General features: G+C 32.6%; 1 protein-coding gene across 4 annotated transcripts in view; it reads right to left on the minus strand.

Annotated features, from left to right (window-relative positions):
• Window positions 1–20,617, minus strand: part of chas (chascon) — a 445,618-nt gene that overhangs the window by 208,828 nt on the left and 216,173 nt on the right. For 3 of the 4 annotated variants that reach the window (XM_085944587.1, XM_085944588.1, XM_085944589.1), the window contains exons 2-5: window positions 19,884–20,186; window positions 19,603–19,639; window positions 19,287–19,456; window positions 16,530–16,796 (exon numbers count right to left, since the gene is read on the minus strand). In XM_085944587.1, the coding sequence (XP_085800713.1) occupies window positions 16,530–16,796; window positions 19,287–19,456; window positions 19,603–19,639; window positions 19,884–19,994 (585 nt within the window). In that variant the 5' untranslated portion in view covers window positions 19,995–20,186. The remainder of the gene's footprint in view (window positions 1–16,529; window positions 16,797–19,286; window positions 19,457–19,602; window positions 19,640–19,883; window positions 20,187–20,617) is intronic. The other variant, XM_085944590.1, reaches the window with a different exon arrangement.

A 20,617-nucleotide genomic window follows, 5' to 3' on the forward strand; every position in this document is an offset into this window, starting at 1 on the left:
AGAGATCACTGAAAAATATATTTCCTATTGACATGTTCTTATCAAGTGAGTTGTCTAGAATCAAAAGTTCGGCTTTCCATTATTCAATATATAAATTCGCCCATGAAAAATGTTGTGTATCTTTTAAGTTACCACTTATTATTACGATGTATTATTAAAATTTACAATTTGACCTTTATACAGGCCATTATTTATAGATATATCGTAAAAAAAATAGTAATGAATTATTAATTACAAACAAAACGCATTTCACCATTTAATTCAAATAAATTCTTGAAATATTTGTGGATATTGAATTATTCTAATATTTATTTATATCTTAAGCTAACTTTGTATATCAGTGCAATCAATAAAACGTGTCAAATGTGTTTTTAGACTTTTTAACAACATAACAAAAGTCCATGATAAAACTAAATGATAAAAAAGATAGTATAAAACTGTTGCTCAATTTGCTGGGTATATGTTTTCACTCTCTCAAACACCTCGCCGAACTATTCTGAGAAATTTAAATAAAAATAGGATTTATAATCTTCTATATCTAAATGAAAAATATTATTTAGTACATTGCTAACAGTAAAATAAATTGAAATAGCATAGAAATACATTTTTAAAAATACATACAAATACACAGAAATGCTTCTTACATTTTAAGTCTCGTCTATCGTGTAGAATTAAAAAAAGTCTGTGCACATCTACGACTCGGAAACCTGATCCTTGTTTATGTGAAATAAACAGCCTAATAATATATTTCATGGAAAAAGTCTACGCTGCTACAAGCCAGTGGCGAAGGCTCCATACTAAGCAATTATTTAAAGCTTACCTTCTATTTTCAAGTATTTAATTTAAATAAATAAATATCTATATTGTCTAGGACTAGGTAATACAATAAAAATATTGAGTGTCATCTATCGTCAGAATTTTGAAGTAGAGTGTTTAATTTAGTCAAGTTTCGAATCAAAAATAAATGACGGAAGGTCAAGAAGTGAGTTCTATTTTTAGAATTATGTCGAACATAATCATCGCCGTTATTTCTACTGCGATTTCGTCGCCAACTTCATACATGCCTGCATATTTGTTCCAGATTTATAAGCGCTACAGGATAAGCTTACACTATATGTTGATTTGTTTATTGTCGATGACTATCTTTTTAAGCAAATAATAAATAATAAGGATGATTCAAAAAAATAACTATTGTGTTCGATCACATATAGTTTATAAATTGTTATTAAAAATAAATATTGTATTTCGTGATTATTATTTAGGTTACTTCAGTCATAGACACACATAACATGCTGTTTACAGTTCATGTCATATTGACATTTCAAAGACGGTGATAAAGTTTTATTTTATACTACAAAATTCAGTGTATTACTGTGTTTTGAATGTGGATAAATTATCTCATATTGTACCAAAATCATTTGTCAGTGCTTTAAATATATAAGTATTTATTAAATTGTCTAGTGTTCCGATTGAAGTTGAAAATTATTGTGCAATCATTCCCGAGTTTGATGTTTCTTCAAAAATCAAAAATTATTAAAGCTTGACCTTCCAATGGTTCATTTAGTTTAAATACAGCAAAAAAACTTATATTAGACATTTTCACAACAATTTATATGATAAATATTCGTTTTAAACTGGCAGTTATACATTAAACAAACTTTTTTGTTGGCCATGCGTATTTTTTGCTAAAGAAAACTCAGCGTGGAATTCTACTGGCATAAGTGATTTAAATAATTTGATAAATTCAGCGGTAAACCATATGACCAGTGTGTCGTTGTCATTAGTGTGCACCTATACATCAGTAGTAATATCATAAGTATTATCTTCTTATTTCCCGTAAGTTACCTGACAAGTGTGCTCTTTTTCTCTGATCTCCACCGCTTACATCTTTCCAAAAGTCACCCTTCGCCACTGCTATAAGCTATATAAATGGGAAATCATTGACGGAAAATTGTGAAGAAAATGATACAATGTTGAGCTCTACGGTGGGTACGATGATTACAATGCTGGTTTGGCTATGAGCACGCTAAAGAAAACCTAATTCAATAATTTATTTTGGATTCAAAATTACTCCAATATAATAAATAACTGTCGTAGAAATAGTAGAATTACTTAAACGAAATACTATATGCAACTATCATTCGGTTACGCAATACCAAATTACATTATTTATCATTAATGTCAGTGAATGACTGGTAATTTTCAAATTTCATTCAAAAGCACACTACGCATCTGAATATCGGTCTTAAAATGAGTTCAATTTGAACCATTTGCATATTACATTTTCATGGCCGTTTGAAAGTTAACTTATATTAATAGTAGTAATAAATAATCGAATAATCGAACCGAGCCTCTGTAGCTTATAATTTTCTAGAGCAATTGATTGAGAAAAAAATAAATATATATGTAGCTTACTTAATCTACCAATGTACTTATACAAAATTGACGCATTGTTACAAATGATTTACATTTACAATTAAATTCGTCATAGAAAGGAATCTAAATAAATTCCTCTATAATAAATAATTACATGATAAAAAGAACTTTTAGGTATATACAACGTTTTTGAATTTTCTGTTGAATCATATAAACTTGACTTGACTAACTTAAACGACCAAAAAACATGTATTTGATAGAAATAATACTGCAATGTCATTTTGACACTCGTCTTGATTTCCATAGTAACGCACGTATATATATATATATTAATATTAATAATTTAGTTGCTAGGACCAATAATAGTTTTACTTTTTACGGATTTCTTCCGAAATAACTTTTCATACAAAACAGAATTAACTAAAAATGAAATCAATTCTACTTAAAAATGGCCAAAAGTATTAAAAAAATGCATTGGCATCATGTTCTGATATATTCTAAAAGTTTCAAATGTCTATAATAATAAGAAAATTGAATCACTTATAATTAAAAGAACTAAAAGAAAAAAAAATATTTTCAATAAATATCTACCATTCTACTTTAAAACAACTTCAGCCAAACATATCTTTGGTATAAAACCAAGACAAAAAAAACTGTTGACTTTCAAAACAACACAAGTCCTGGACTAGCATTCATTGGAAGTCCTGTAGAACATATATTTTGTTTGCGGGATGGCAGAATTCCAGTAACAATGACTACTTCTAAGCTAAGACCTAAAGTTATGTATCAATAATCAAGAAAAAAATTATTGATATTATAAAAATCTTGATAAAATATATTGTTCCAAGAGCACTTGATTTAACAATGAAATAATCAACTGGAAAACGACAAGTGAAGAAAGACACGAAATCGAATTTATAGATTAAATGTGTTACAAATTTATTAAAAATGATAATAAAAGTAGTTTTTCAAGATGTGTAGGTAAAATGAATGTTATTATTTACGTTATATTCAATTTTTTGAATAAATAAATTTACTCAGAACTGTTTTCCTTTCGATAATTCGTCAAATGATTATTTTCCGACTGCCTTTCTACAAGGCATGCTTACTTTTCACTCTCTTGAATCTCGTCGGTCTCTTCTTCTCTTGAAACACTTTTTCCTGTTATCGCTAGGGATGGTTTCCAATCCTGGTGTCCTAACGAATTTGAATATACATGCGCCTGTCAATTACCTACGTAGTCGCAGCCATGATTTATTCTGGATCGGATCTGTTTCCTCGTGTCAAGCCTATTAGAGCACCATTAGCAGGGGGTGCAAGATTAGTAAATGCGCTCCTTAAAGATATAGACATTTTCAATGATGCACTTTGTTTTTTGTTTTCAAAACTTTATCTTTCTGTATTAAATTATACTAAGTATGTTTTTTGATTTTATTTTTTCTGTTATTATTACTATTATTATTATTTTCTATATTCTCTTCTTCTCTTTTGTGAGTGTAATATTGGTTATAATGTAAATCTCATGTTGTGTACTTCTTAAATTTAGATTTGTTATGTCTACAATGTTTTGTATTCTTAAATAAATAAATGGTACAGTTCGGTTATGAGGAATACTGCGGAAAATACATTTTGAAAATACCCGATATACTGGATTATTTATTAGGCTAACCTAACCAAACCTAACCTAACCTAAACAAACCCAAACTAACAAATAATCTAGTATATCGGGTATTTTCAAAACGTGTTTTCCGGTGTATTCCTTATAACCAAACTGTACCAAATAAATAAATTTTCTCAAATTGAAATATATATTTATTTTGCATACATGTGACATAATCTATGATACACAAAAAAGAGCACAATGCTTTACACATTATCATTAAAATCATAATTTCATTAAAACTTTTACCCTGCAACCACAATACTCGTATTAAACATGCTGTATATAATAAAACCACGTAATGCGCGACATTGTGTTCAATCATATACATATTATATATATTAGTTTATTTTAAATACCGATTAGTATTGTAAAGAAACTGAATTATTCTTATTGTATATTCAAATTGAAGTATATTACATTGGTTTTTAAAATCATATACTTAATTATTTATTGTTGACTTATACTTATCTACTTTTACCAAAACGTTAATCGTGAAATAAGTGACTTATGTTATTTTACCCGAAAAATGAATAAACAATAACACATAAATTGAATATCATTTGAATTTCTTCAAATATTTATGATTATTCTGTGATGTGGTCATTTTGAAATAAGAATATAAATTAATATTTCGTTTTCTTTAAATAAATTTTCAGTCTTAATAAATACCCACTCAAAAAAAATCGATTACATTACTATCTAGGGTCACCAAATTTAATGCAATCAGTTTTTAAAATATACAATAAATTAGTTGCATCGTAATAATATTCATCGTCGAAATTTATAATTTAAAAAAAAATGTTGATTCGGTGGCCTTACATGTCAAATCAATAAGAAGGCTGACATATTTAAATTAACATTTATAATTAAAATTGATAAAAAAAGACAAGTTTGTTCTATATTCGATGTCGGGTCGGCTTTGTAATTTTCAAAGATAACAACTTACATAATTTCAATATTTAAAATGATCTTAAAGTATTTTTAAATATAGTTAACCTATCCTAGCAAATCGATGTTTTCCGATTCGGTACTCCCAAGTGTACGACGTCACGAATACTGCCCTGCTAAATAAAAGGACAGTGTTTTTTGTTTTAGTGAAATTGTTGTAGGAGAACCCAAGTTTTCAACTACCTTTTTTTATATTATGTAAAAGAGGGTTCACTAAAACCAAAAAGACTGTATTTTTACTTAGCAGGGTGGAGCTCAAACTAATAAGCTGATTTTGGCCCGCCTATTTTTCTGCGATATATTGGATAGGATTAAGCTTAGTACTAATAATTTGTAATCACTACTCGCACTAATACCGCCATGTGTATACAGGTCGAATTAGTAATAAGCATTAGTATTCAGCCACCACTTGTCGGTATTTATGCGAGTAGCGACTACTAATGATTCTCGAGCGAGAAGGTCTTTTCTCATCGAGAATTTACCGTAATTTACAATATCAAACGAAAATCACGCACACTCTATTGCACGCTAACCAAGCTTAGGAAGTTACTTTTAAGACAAGTTTGAAGGCCACGTGACGCTCGTTACGCCACGCTATATACCTACATAACGGTTGTGGAGACGTGGCGGGTGGTGGAGGAAAAATCAAGTACTAATGATTACTAATGACTAAGCCCGTATAAACAAGCCCTTACTCTTTTTTCCCAATTCATCGAGCTTCAATTTGGAATCATACTGAAATTAGATTTAATATAAATAAAAATGATTTCAAAGTATTCATGTTTTTCTTTGTTATATAAATCAATGTTTTAAAAATAAATTTAGAATAGATACATTAATACTATGAATTAGACAAAAATCTTTTCAGTGCATTAGAGATAATTTAATAAACAGAATTTTGATAACGTGATTTGATATCAGCATATATGTCTGCGATATTGGAGCTGTCCTCAATTATAATATTCATTTTCATAATATCCATTTTCACGTAGAGTCAGCCAGTATCCAATTATTGCAAACTCAATGAGATAACTAACCTCAATTATAAAATTATTTCTTAAATAATTCATTCAGCGACAGCCGGCGAAATTTCCAATTTATCACATACTCAATAAAATAGCTAATCCGCAATTTATTGAATAGTCATTTCATATTATTCAATAGTGCGTACGTCAATAAATAGCGGATCATAATTGTTTGGATAGGATACTCTATCATAACTTCCCGGACTGAGCATATCTCATCGCGTGGTTTTCTCCTCAATTCACTCGAGCAATCTACACCCTGTCTTTCATCTCTACACCTTCACCCCTAAAAACATGACCATAAAATTATTAGATACGATCCTTTACATTTTATAATATTTATTATTTAAATACTCAAAATGTAGATTATTGAAAAAATGTCTCAAAAAATGTCAAAAATGTCTCAGATTGATAAACATCAGTTATGAAAAAAAACAGGTTTATAGATATTAAGATTCAATATCTTATTTTGGACCAACATGAATACACTTACTTACAAATGGGACAATTGAGATTTCTGATGTACATATAAGGCAAGAAACCGTTAAGGTATTTTCTCAAATAAATTGTAATACAAAATGCAAAACACAATACGTATCGACATTCGGTAAAATGTCAGTAATACATCAATCAGTCTTGAACTCAGCCGGGTGGTGTCTCCCGTGTATCTATAGAGTCGATCATTTTAACAACCGGTACCTACGATCCAGTTGATCAAGTAAACGATATTTTGTTGTCAACAATAAGTTATTTTATTAATACTATCGAACAAAGGTACTTAATGGAATTTAATATTAAATTGATTTAAGTTTTGTACTATTCCATATGAGTCGTTTTTTGCGACCCGGGTTTTGCCTTTCGGTATCTTCAGACACTATGCGCACTCACCAATGGCAAATACACACTGACAACGAATACAGTTAATTCTAACTTATATAATAAATTAATACAATAAAGTAGGTAAACATGAAATGGTGTAAACAAGTGAAAGAAGTCACGGTAAAACTATTATAAACTATAATGGAACTATCTCAAGACTAGCAGAAGATAAAATAAAATTGAAACACGTGTAGTTTCAAGATTCTCCAATATGCTGGGTAAATCATTATTGTTATATTCAGTTATGAGAAAAATACATAGGAAAATAATCTTAATTTATTGTGAAAAATATAGTATTTTACAACATTTTTATTATGTCGTATTCTTATTTCTCCGGTGGTTGTTTGTCCGGTACAAATCTTGCAATCGATTTTTAACTAACTTTCCGACTAGCTAGATATTTGAAACTTTTAGAATATATCAGAACACGATGCCAATGCATTTTTTAAGTAGAATTGATTTTATTTTCAGTTAATTCTGTTTTATATGAAAAGTTATTTCGGAAGAAATCCGTAATCCAATCCACTATTATTGGTTGCTAGGGTCCTAACAACAAAATTAATAATATATACGTGCGTTACTATGGAAATCAATATGAGTGTCAAAATGACATTACAGTATTATTTCTATCAAATACAAATTTTTTTGATCGTTTAACCTAGTCAAGTCAAGTTTATATGATTCAACAGAAAATTTAAAAACGTTGTATATAAAAAGTTCTTTTTATCTTGTAATTATTTGTGATCAATTTACTGTTGTTTCGATGAGCCGGTTGATGTTATTTTGGGGTGCATCACTAATATCTCTACGTATAGCAAACCTGAATAAAGTCATTGCCATTTTTGAATTTCTAGTGTAGCAATAAAAAAAACAAAGATATGAAATCGATTTCTTTGTTATGCTTACAGGTACATGTAGGTAGCAGTACATAACAAATCATTATGAATATTTTTTTATACTTTTTGGTATGCGCATAGTAAAAAATCTCTATACTATTTATATTACATACTAAAAGATTTATTAAAGCCAATTTTCTGCGACAATGACCGAATATAGTGGAGACAATTTGAAAGATCTGTGCCTCACAGTGGGTTTAACATACCTCGCATCACGTTTATATTGACTACGAATTAAAGCGCTTGGCGTTGGTGGGAATAAACTGGAAGTTTTTAGATTAAGGATGCTAAATTTAGAAGTTTTTCGGAGACATATGAGAAGGTGACACGTGGTAATAAAGAAAGGGATAACCATTAATTATACATATATGTGATCATCATCATCAGAGGTGCGACACCCCGGTGTGGGTCTTGGCCTCCTCCACCAGCTCCCTCCAGCTGTCCCTATCTTTACAATTCGGTACCCCCAGAATACGGCAGTCACTGGCAGCTCCATCCAACCAGCGAATCTTTGGCCTGCCTCTTCTTCTACGCCCTATTGGATTGCTGGACATCACTCTCTTTGCCGGTTCATTGTCATTCATACGGTGCACATGACTTACCCAACGCAGTCTCCCAATCTTGATTGATTGAACTGCGCTGCAATCTTCGTACAGCCCGTAGAGCTTAGCATTATTATATCTTCTCCTCCAATTGGTGCCGTCCCTGATCGGTCCATATATACGGCGGAGAATTTTTCTTTCAAAAATGTTCAGGGCTCGTTCATTTCGCAAAGTTAATCTCCAGGTTTCCGATACGTAGGTGAGCACTGGCTTTACAAGTGTCTTGTAAAGAGTGCTTTTAGTTCGGCGAGATAGTATGCGGGACTTAAAATGTCTTAACAGGCCAAAGTAGTATTTATTCGCAGACATGATTCTCTTGTTGATTTCTTCTGTACTATCATTATGTCGAGTTACAAGAGAACCAATGTATATGAAACTGTCGACCGTATCAAACTTGTATCCACCAATATCTAACTTTGGTGCGCCTTCTTGTGGTGTGTATATAGACAAGCATGTATTTAGTTTTTGCCTCGTTTATTTGTAATCCTGTATTTTTTGTATCCTTCTCCGTTAGCCCTGACTACACCTTCCACCAGGGTTGACTACCTGATCTTAGGTGTAGTTGGTCAGGTTTCCAGGGTTCACTACGTGGAGGTAGAGATAGGAGTTGAGTAGGAGAGGCTCTGTGAGACTATCAGGATACAGTGTCGTACTGTACGCATGCACTACCCCGTTAGCCCCCCACATATATTATGTAATAGTGTTGTATTAATCGATTGTTTTTTTAAGGAAGCAAGGTGATTAGCCCAGCGCCCCCGAGGCCTGAGCCACGAGCCTGGGGGTACACATCACGGGAGATGGCATTTTGCAGAGAGAGCTCGCTATCCGAATGGGAATAGTTGGATCAACTCTCGTTCCAGGAATCTACGACCCAACTCACGCGGACGGAATGTGACATTTTAAATTCTATCACCAATTGTAATCATTATATAAGAACATGAGCATCACACTCCATGTTTCGATTAGAAAACTTAAGTGATCAAAACACGTACAGTGGATATATTACAGCGCTCGAAATGGAAAATTTTACGAACCGGAGCGCTCGATAATTTTCAGAAAGTATTAACATATTTATCTAATTTTACGTATAATATACACAAATATTTACTCTAGATTTTTTTGTTATATCACTACCTCTCACCTACTTCAGACGGTCAAATGGAATAACAGTCTTTAAACTTATCGAATATCAGCACCGTAGGATTAAACGGGGTTTACGACACGTCATTAATATTATTTTTATCACAAAACCAACAAGTTTTGTACTATACTTTAAATATCACAAAGTAAGTGAATTTAATTACTTTTTAATAATTCGCATCGGGATGCAATATTTAATTTGTCCACAAAATTTCGGATATTTCACTAACCGGAGCTGTGTTCCGGTGCGCTCCGGTCCATTTCGAGCGCTGGATATATATATTAATATTATGTGGGCTAGGTATTTAACTGTTTGTCTCACGGGTAAAGAAGAATTAAATATCCGGTGCAGTGAAGGTTTATCAAACTTAGGTTTTGTGGGAGAGTTATGGGGTAAAAATATCGATAATTATAAGGCAGTATAGGAGAGTTTAGGTGTTTTCTGAAAGCTACAAAGTCTCAATTGACAGTTTATTTTAATTATTTAATATTTTCGTTTTGACAGTCCTTAAAGTAACTGTACAAAAAGTGAGCACGCAGAATTCAGAGCATTCATTCCCTTAAACGCTCCTGTTAACCTGGAGTAACCTGAATCTTAGTTACGGCGACTTACATAACCAGTTGTGGTCGTACCTCATACAAAATGCATAATCATCATTGTGAACGGAAAGGACATATACCTATATAAAGTTCGCTGTAGCCTATTATATAGCAAATTAACTTTTTTCATACTACAGTTTATACGCATTATCGAATTCAGTATGACTGTCTAACACTCGCAGGAAACGTGATTATCTGCTAATTTTATTTACATAACTAACTAAACTCTTCTCATGTTTTTATTTTTAAATCCTGGAATATTTCAAAAAAAAAATCTCGGGTATTATTGTGGGAACTGTTTTAATTAATAAAATAATGAATAGATAATTTTAAAGCAATAAATATAAATATTTTTTTGTTAAGAGTAGATCAATATTATAGGTTCATAAATAAATGATCATAAAAACTTAACCTCTTATAATATCCTTAGTGACAATTGAAAAACCAATAGGTAGTAAAAAAACATAAATCGCGTTACACTAATTATGGTATTTTAGGAGACACCTTCCCCCCTACCAACATCGTCACAAAAAATTAACTCCCTTAATTACGTCACATTTAATCCTCCCCCCCCCCCCCTGTTTTCATTGAAACATGACAATTTGTCAATTTCAGTGGCTCTCGTGGACTTCTTTTGTATTGTCACAATATCTACAACATCTTGCCCCTTGTCACACAATCATCACATTATATCAGACTTCTTGCCCTTCTTTGGCTGTAACATCATATATGGACGTCCCCTAAGTAATTTTTACAATAAGATTTTTAAAAAAACTTCTCATTTTTTAAAAGTGATGATCACAGTTTTAACTGGTAGGTTTTATATATGAAAATAATAAAATTTATATTATAATTTTAAATTTAAATTTGGGACAGATAAAAATCATTAGTCTAAAATATATGTTCATTATAAGTATAAAATAAACTTTGATACGGTAGTTAGGTACCAATTAATTCTTCACTTATATTTGGCGAATGAAATTAAGAAATATTTCCAAATTCATTTTTTAATATTCAGACCATCCATCGGTGATACATTCCAACAAAATCTAGAAAAGGCAGTGAAAACATTGTTTCCAAAAAAGCTTCGATGAATCAAACATATTGGCAATTGTATATGAATAACATAATATATCAAATCTTCTATATTCCTAAGTCAATTGAATACAGTACAAATCTATAACACACCAGGAATTGTTGTCAATACAAGGAAAATTGATTCTAGTTCAACATTAAAATCATTAAATATAATTTACTTAATCAAATGGAAATCATTATTAATTCAGCGAAAGGGTACGCAGTGAAAGCTAATAGCAATTGTTTTACAACTCGCTATTAACCCTGACAAAGTAATCTAACCGCCTCTCGAATAATATTAAAGTTAACTCTCGATCTACCGGGTTTGTCTTAATCTGGCGACGGATTAATCGTGAATGAAATAAAATATCATCATTTACACGTGGTTTACATAAATATTTACATTGCTCCGAGAAATAGATTATTCTTCATATAAAATAGTGCCTAACCGTGTGATAAAAAAAGATCAAAATTGGGATGGCAAGAAGCACTGTTGAAAAATTTTAAATCTCCTATTTGGAGATAAGTCAGGGTTCACCTGATATCTATTTATCAGGTGCTATATTATTTGAACCTGTACTATAAATCAATGGACCATCAGAATAAATTACTGAAGGCTTTCAGGGTGTGGCTATATTATATCAGCGTATAATGAGGATTTACTGGTTAGATTACCAATAAGCCGGCTCGCACATCACAACTCGTCTTGTGTGCCTGACGGCCATAAATAAAAATTTCCAAGACCGCCGGCGAATGTTGCATGCTACAACCTCGCACATCTGCCTAGCGGCAAACGTCAAACGCGAAAAAGGAGATGTCTCTCGTCTGCCATTTTTATTGTGTTAATTGTATGAACAAACGTCAAACGCGGTGACCAGCGATGAGCGAGCAATGACAGTGTAGACAGAGACAGAGACAGAAATTGCTGATTGTGCGGGCTGTGCGCATGCGTGTAGTCGACATTTTTCGATATCGACATGCAGGCTCTAGCAAACACAATTCGTCGCATGCAGGAGCGTCGCAGTTGCATCGGCCAATCTGCGAAGCTCCATTTGATAACGTTTGTTTCTTGGTTTACGATGACGTCACATCGACGAATTCGTCGTAAGACGCATGCGGCGAGTTCTGATGTGCGAGCCCTTTAAGGAGGTTTTAAGACAAATCAATATGCAGAATAATATAAACCGCGAAAGTTTGCATATTTTCCAAAGTGGAAACTAGGATTTACTCCAATACATAACGCAGGGAGAAATGTAGAACACAATATATAGGTATGTTCAGGGCTTTTTTCCATTTAACGCGGTGGAACGGCGTTCCGGCACCTTTTTTCACGGTTTTATTTCAAAATCAATTAAACGAAAAAATATTTGCGCTTAAGTAATTACAATAATAATTCGTTAAAATGATAAAATAAGGTACAGGTGGAAGCCATTTTGAATGTTGGCGTGTTAGTGTTAGTGAAGTAACCGTATAGTTTAAATAGCAAACATGCGTATGTAACTAGCTTCATACGTATGCTGCGTATTTTGATTTTGACAGTTTGACGTTTATCGCATGGCAGCATCTGCGTATATTGTTATTTACGTTTGTTTAGTCAGTTTGTGTTACGATTACGTATTGTGCAACTATGTGTGTTGTGATGAAATGAGAAAAAATGTTTTCAAAGAAATTGTTCAATCGAAAAATATAATTTCTTTGATAATTGATGAGTCTACCACCATAAGCCAAAAAACCACCCTCATTGTGTATGTTCGATGCTGTGTCGAAAGTGTTGGAATGAATTCACCAATTAATTTGTTTTTGGATTTGATTGAACTTAAAGACGTAACGGCAAAAGGAATATTTGAATCATTACTCCAATCTCTTGATTTATATGGGATGACAGAAGAATATTTAAAAAAATATTTAGTTTCGGTTGCATGCGACGGCGCTGCTGTGATGTTAGGTTCTAAAAATGGAGTGAAAAAATTGCTGACAGAAAAATTTCCTTCAATTATAGTTTGGCATTGTACTAATCACAGATTAGAATTATCAGTAAGTGATGTTGTAAAAAAAATTTCAGGGATCAATAGATTCAAATCATTTATTGATAAACTTTATGTTTTATACCACGCGTCGCCGAAAAATAATAGAGAGTTGCATTTATGTGCAGAATCACTAGGCGTTGAGGTACTGAAAATCGGAAGAGTTTTAAGTACCCGATGGGTGGCATCTAGTTTTCGTTCAGTTTCGGCTGTGTGGAATAATTATGAATCCCTTGTGCGTCATTTTGAAGAAGCGATGAATGACCCTACAAGAGATAAAAATGACAAGTGTACTTACAGTGGCTTAAAGAACAAAATAACATCAACAGCATTTTTATTGGATCTAGCATTGATGTGCGACGCTCTCCAAGAATAGTCGGAACTTAGTTTGGACCTACAAAATCGCAATGTGAACCTTTACATTGCAAATCGAAAAATAAATGAACTCGTTCAAGTTTTTGAAGAAAGAAAACAGAATTTTGGACCCTATTATAAATGTGCTGCAGCTGCTATAAGCAATCTGCATTTTCGTGGAGTTTTACTTCACGAAAAAGTTTCTAAAAATGATCCTCCTATTGATCCGAAAATATTTTATTCCACGTTGAAAACGTCAATTGAAAAAAGGCTGCTAGATAATAAAGATGTTGAGTTTGCACTTTGGGCTCGCGTACTTGACCAAAAATATTGGCCTGAAGACATTGATAATCGGTTGACATTTGGAGAGATGGAAATTAGAAACATTTCGATCAGGCTACAACTAGATGAACGAGAAATGATTCGTGGATTTCGCGAATACATTCTCGAAAAGACATATTCTGAAAAACTCTTGCGTTTGGTATATGCTCTGAATTCTATTCCCATTTCTTCAAGTGAATGTGAACGGGGGTTTTCGCAAATGAATCTTATTATTACCCCAACAAGAGCTTCGTTAAACACTAAAACAGTTTCGGCACTCTTGTTCATCAAACTCGTGGGACCACCCTTGACACTTTTCGATCCTTCAAAATATGTTGATAGGTGGTTACTTAAAGGAAGACATTCGGCCTTAGACTCTAACACTAAGAAAAGGAATCGAGATGATGTATCAGACGAGAATTGGAAAAAACTTTGGAAATCACTCTAAACTTTTATTCAAGTTCATAAATAAATACATTACATATGTATTTACAATTATATTTTAAAGTTAGTCTTATTTAGTCTTATTTGTACAATATATTTCAAATATAATGTATGTATTTTATTGTTTCTGTAGCTTTGTTTTGACTAAAATAAAAAATTATCGTAAAAATCAACCTTTTTTTGTTCGCTTCGTGGCATAGCTCCTTTAAATTTCATTTAAGTGACATTTGAATATAATTTTATTTAGTAAAAAGCTTGACATGAAGTGAGTTCCGGCACCTTTTTTTTTAAAAAAAAAAGCCCTGGGTATGTTGATAAAAATAGATGCTCAAATTGACAAAACCTCTGTAAGTGAATCAATATCCAAGATGTTGGTGATCTGACACGACTCGTCCAGAATAATTGTAATTTGGTTGACAATATTTAGAAGGTGCCGAAGAATAAGAAAGACTCTGGTAAATCGAGAGTCAACTACATTATATCGCTTCAATAAATAAGTTGCCTATACCAACATCAATACATCAAAGCTTACACTGATTGCTTCAGGCATTCTAATGAGCCAATTCTGATCTACCTATAGAAAAATAGTTGAACTCCGTGTCAGGTGAATGTGATTTGTACATTGTTTATATTAGTTATGTGAATAGATATACGCTCTTATTGGCTGCAAGAAATCAACAGTTGGATTTCAAGTTTTAAAGAAAATTTATTGGTTTTATTTTGGGCGACGATTTATTTATTAATTTATTGTATGAATAAATTACGGGTGTTTGGAAATCTGATAACATCGCCTTTGGCGCAATTCATACTACACTCCCAATTATTTCACTTGTCGAAAAATGGTGAAACACTTTTGAGACAAGTAATCTATTTTATATCAGTGCCACTTTTAAAATTTATCAGCTGAATCATTGATAATATCATAAAATCGCAATCAATATTAATCGATATGACAAGTGTTTAGCCAAATATAGAGATTTCCATCCCAGGATTATGGTATTGACATATTGTTTCATTCCCGGGATCAGACAAAAACAAGTGAAATTTTGGTTAAAAATAAGTTGCTATTTTTCAATATTTTTAAATTCAACTCATAATCCTAAATAATTATTAGTCTTTTGATTTATTTGGCTGCCGTTTCAAATATGACAATCAAAATAATATACCCCTCTATTTAAATGCTGCAATAAAAATCCATAGCACGTAGCAACATGTTTAGATATGCAGACAGCAGATTTTGTGAATATTTTTTTAATAAACAATTTCTTTTATTCAACGAATAATTCACAAGATTTGAGAATGTAACATTCAACTAATATTTTTTTTATTCAATGAATGATGAATATACACAAGGTTTTAAGAATGTTTGATTCTTTATTATAGAAATATCATATTTTTAAAAACCTCAGAAACATATTAGAAAAAAAATTGGTACAAGTCTGTTTACTGAAAACCAGGCGGGAACAGCGGCAACTTTCATAGCCGATTTTGGCAAAATTCGTGAATTCAAGAATGATAACTTAACCTAACCTAACAAACAATCCAGTATATCGGTTATTTTCAATTGCCGCTGGCTTCCACTAAATAGACAAGAACTAAAAAAGTTGGACCGAATGGGACTCGAACTCACGTCTTTCATTTTCAGGGTGAGTGCTTTGGACTCTTTAGCTATCGATCCGTCTATGATTCATGCGAATTATTTCTTATATTTACATTTAAACTGAAGTACTTCAAATTCCGCCAATCGGGAGGAAATTTTCTTTGTGATCAATTAAAATAATGACATTACTAAGGTCTGGGCTATAGCCACATATTTATTAATGGCGTTCTTGTATTATAATTTATAATATACATAATTTGAAAACACCTCAGATATACCTGCTAGAAAAAATACGACGCCCAACGGGACTTGAACGTATGACCACTGGATTCGCGCCAATATGCTTTACCAATTAAGCTTCGGGCATCCTACGTAATTACGATGAAGTTAGACGATTTTTAGAATATTACAATCGGTTAGTGCCTCAGGTCTCCAACGTCCTAAACTCACAAGGTACTGCATATGAAAATTATACGAAATCTTATCTAATATAATATGTGTATACAACGTCTGTACAAACCTTAAAACAATATACATTAAAGATCTGTTATGTAAGATTAATATAACAAAAGACCCTCACCTCATCAGTGATGTCGCCAAAGTGTTGTCGCTCCTCCGTCTCCTTTCGTTCGTCGATCTCCTCGTGCGTGAGTACCCTGCGCTCCTTAATCTCGCGGACCTTTCCGTCTGGATTGGCCACGGACACCCACTTTGACGGGGATCCATCCTGAGTCACCAGGTCTCCGTTTGCCAGGGCTTTGGTCACTTCCGACAGGCCTTCGATCTGCGCCTGCGCTCCGTCTACGGCGTCTACGTCCTCCCCGGGAGGGTCGTCGAGCTTCCGGTGCTATAAATAACACAATTTTATTATTAGGTATATCAATATAATTCTTTTCTGTTGTATCAAAAAGCATTTATATGGCCATGTTTTTATATTTCACGTGTAAAAGCTTTTAGGGAGGATAATATTATCTAAAGTAGGTACCATTAAATTTTAATCAGACAAATGGCAAACAATAATTAATTCGTCCTTCCGATAAACATGCTTTATGACACATAGCCGACCTTAAAATTTCGTGTCAAAACTCGAGGTTCTTATTAATTCAGAGCTGTCAAAATATGAGTACCTAATTTCGATTTCAAAATTCGACCTTGTTTAGGCAAAAGGGAGTAACCCACATTTTTTTTTCAAGATAGGTTTTATTGGATAATAACATCGAATACGACTAAATACACTCTGTGTCCAAAGTATAATGCTAAATTATTATTTAAATTCAGCTTATACACTTTTTTTTAAAATAAGAAAGTGAAGTGGAAAAAACGACTTAAACATCGTTTTTATTGGATTTTCATTAATCACCTCAATAATTAATATTGATTGGGAACATAAAATATCAAAATAATTATCTTTATGCACTTAAGGTTTATCTATATTGTATATTTTAACTTTAACCGAAAACCATAAAAAATGTTTTTGTGCCTGCTGTAAAATTTGTTCTATGAGGGTTACTCCCCATTCCCTAAACATAGTCGAAATAAATAATTTAATTCATTTTTTAAATATTAATATTAGGAAATCGTGTTATGACATACCTACACCAAAAATTAACCTTAATACTATTTTATGATAATTGCTCAACATATATTTTAAGTAAAATCAGAATTGTCTAAGTTTTAACCAAATTATTTTAATTCTGCATAACTAAAACATTGTAGAGGTTATGAAATAGTTTTAGTATATAAGATTTTTTGGAGTCAAATTATTCGGAGTATGTGTCATTGCGATTAATAATAAATAAAACAATCCTACTAACATAATAGTTTGCTGGCAAAGTTTTGGGATGCTAAAAATTTAGATTGGATTCTTAGCAATATAATTCCATAGATAATTAATTTTCGCCTAAATTCGCCATACGCCCTTTTAACTTCACATCCTCGGTACGTAATAATATTATTATAGTTAGACACGCGCGTTATGATAAAAATGTGAAATATTAATAGCCTAGAATACCCTCTAGGCTTCACGTTGAGGATATAACCAAATTGGTCTGAACAAAACTAAAGTTCATTGTCGTGATATAACATTAACTATTAACTCAGTAGGCACCGCTCGTTTTGTATAGATCTGTGATATTTTTTTTACCATCTAATATAAGTAGGCATGTAGTAATATTAATTTATTTAATTAGCTGTAGTTGGTAAACTATAATGACGACTGTGTAATGTAGATATAGTGAAAATTTAGTTAACATAATATAGACCTCTACAGAGTGGAGGTTATAGTATCAAATCATATATATATAAATATGTAATTAAATATATCGCAGTTGAAAATGGCTACGTGTGTGTTTTCTGTATGGTCCTTGTGAACGACGTGTCCGAAAATGTGTACGTATGCAATTGGCATATCACAGGCCATAGTGAACTCTTATATCGGAAATATATGACCGTGTATTCTTCTTCTTCTTTGGCCATATCCGCCCCTTAACTGGAGCATATGGACACCACGCGGCGCCTCCAAGAATCGCTGTCGCTCGCCAGTCTTCTTGCTTCATTTCAGGTCAAACCATCATCCCATAGCTCCGCCGTATACACTCTGTAGATTTTAAATAGCGGCCTTCCAGGACGCCGGAATCTGGTCGGCTTGAAGAACAGGCAAACCAGGTTGAAGTTCTCTTCTGGCATCTGCAGCATGTGGCCGAGCCAGGTCCAACATCGCCTCTTCACTTTCAGCGTGATGAGAGGCTGCTAGGTGCGTTCTCTTATATCCTCGTTGCTCCTAAAGTCGTCGTCGCAAACATCTGTTTTCGAAGCTCAGTATACGGTTGCTCTGAGCCGTAAAGCAGCACCGTCAGAATGCAAGCGTCGAATATATTATAGGTATTCGACTGTGTATAATTGAAATCAAATTCATGTATAAATAAAAACCACCGGAATACAAAGGAAAGGGTTATAATCCAGTGGCGAAGGGTGGAGCTGGGCTGTTTAGATCCATTATGACTAATAAATTTTAATGTGCACTATTTATGGCGGATCTTAAGAACTTACCTCCACCCTTCGCTACTGATTACAACCATGTCGTATATAAGTACCTAATTATGTAAAATTTTGGTAGGTGCTCGTAAGTATAAAGTTGTAGATACCTGTCAATATATCTGATAATAATGACACCGTTATTATCACATATTTGATACCAATCAATATCAAATTAATATTCTTATTAAATATAATAAAATTTCAAAATTACTGTTTGCAACGCTCCACGAACAACGCGTTATGTTTTTAATCTCAATGCTATGCGGCCATTGAATCAACAAAAATATAATCAATATATTACCTCTGTATGTTCGTGCTCGTGAGTCTCCGTATCCTCGCTGGTGGTGGTGGAAACGAGAGGTCCAGAATCCTGAAGAACGCGTCCATCTTCGAGGACCACTTGGCGCTGGACCCTTGTTGCTATCTGCCTGCGCGTCGTCAACTCGCGTGTTTTCTTCGTCACCCATTCTTCTGCGAAACGAGTGGATTTGTTTATGTACCATGCAATATGAGTGACTAACTACACGATAAACCGTATTGTCTCCTTAATGGATAAAGTAATAAACTTGTTAAATTGAAATAAATTTAAAAAAAAATGGTAAACAAACAATGCTCACCTTCTTTGGTTGTTGCTACCGTTTCCCCAGGTTCAACCTATAACAAAAAAAACACAAATTAGTATTTGAAAACATAATAATATTTTTGGTGGAGACATCTATGAATTATTAAAAAAAAAAACAATAGTTTATACAAATACGTCTTAATAATAATAATTGGTTTTTTACGTGCAACAGTCGTTTATAATAATATGTTTACTACAGCATAAACAGGTTAAAAATTAATTTGTATTTTATTTCGATTACATTACTGCCATCTCTGTACCAATGTTCAAACAAACCTGTGTGTTTGCAGAATCCTTCTCTATCGACACCCTAGACACGAACCGCAGCAGTAAGCGCGGGCTCCGCTTGGTGGCGCTGTCGTCTCCTACCAATACCACCACGACCATGAAAATGGCCAATTCTTTTTTTTAACTTTATACAAACGTTGTGAACTATCATCACTTCAATGTTATTATAATTTTATATAGTAATCTAATCCATAATTTATTTATTTTTTATGTCACACTTTAAAAAAATGCTTTTTCTTTCAGAGCACTTTATATTTTTCCATTTTCAATGTCGTCATTTTCCTCGCTCGACTATTAATTATTATTAAAATTATTATTATTTAAAAGTTACATAATAGAAATATTTAGTCATACAAAACAATAATAATTGTGAGTTCATTAATGAGTACGGACTATTACAGTTCTTCTAAATACCAAGTAAGAATTATGTTAATATTCCCACCAACACCACTTGTTAACGATCGTAACCAGGAAACACAAAAATAACTCAAGTGAGTTGCCTTCTGGGTGAGGCTGTAACAGGGTATAATTGTCGAGTGTGGATAAATGTGGTATAAACTGTTATTTTCTTACGTCTATGCATATTATAGCATTAAAGTTTGTCACGTAAACGAAACGTGCATTTAATATTGTCTAATATTTGAGGACATATTTGGCGGCTTTACATTTTTTGCGTTTAATGGCTTGACTGTCGTTAAGTAATAAACCGAAACTAATATCAG

This window comes from Rhyacophila brunnea, unplaced genomic scaffold, assembly GCF_057557595.1.
Source record: "Rhyacophila brunnea isolate RB1 unplaced genomic scaffold, BYU_Rbru_1.0 scaffold_17, whole genome shotgun sequence".
NCBI lineage: Eukaryota > Metazoa > Arthropoda > Insecta > Trichoptera > Rhyacophilidae > Rhyacophila > Rhyacophila brunnea.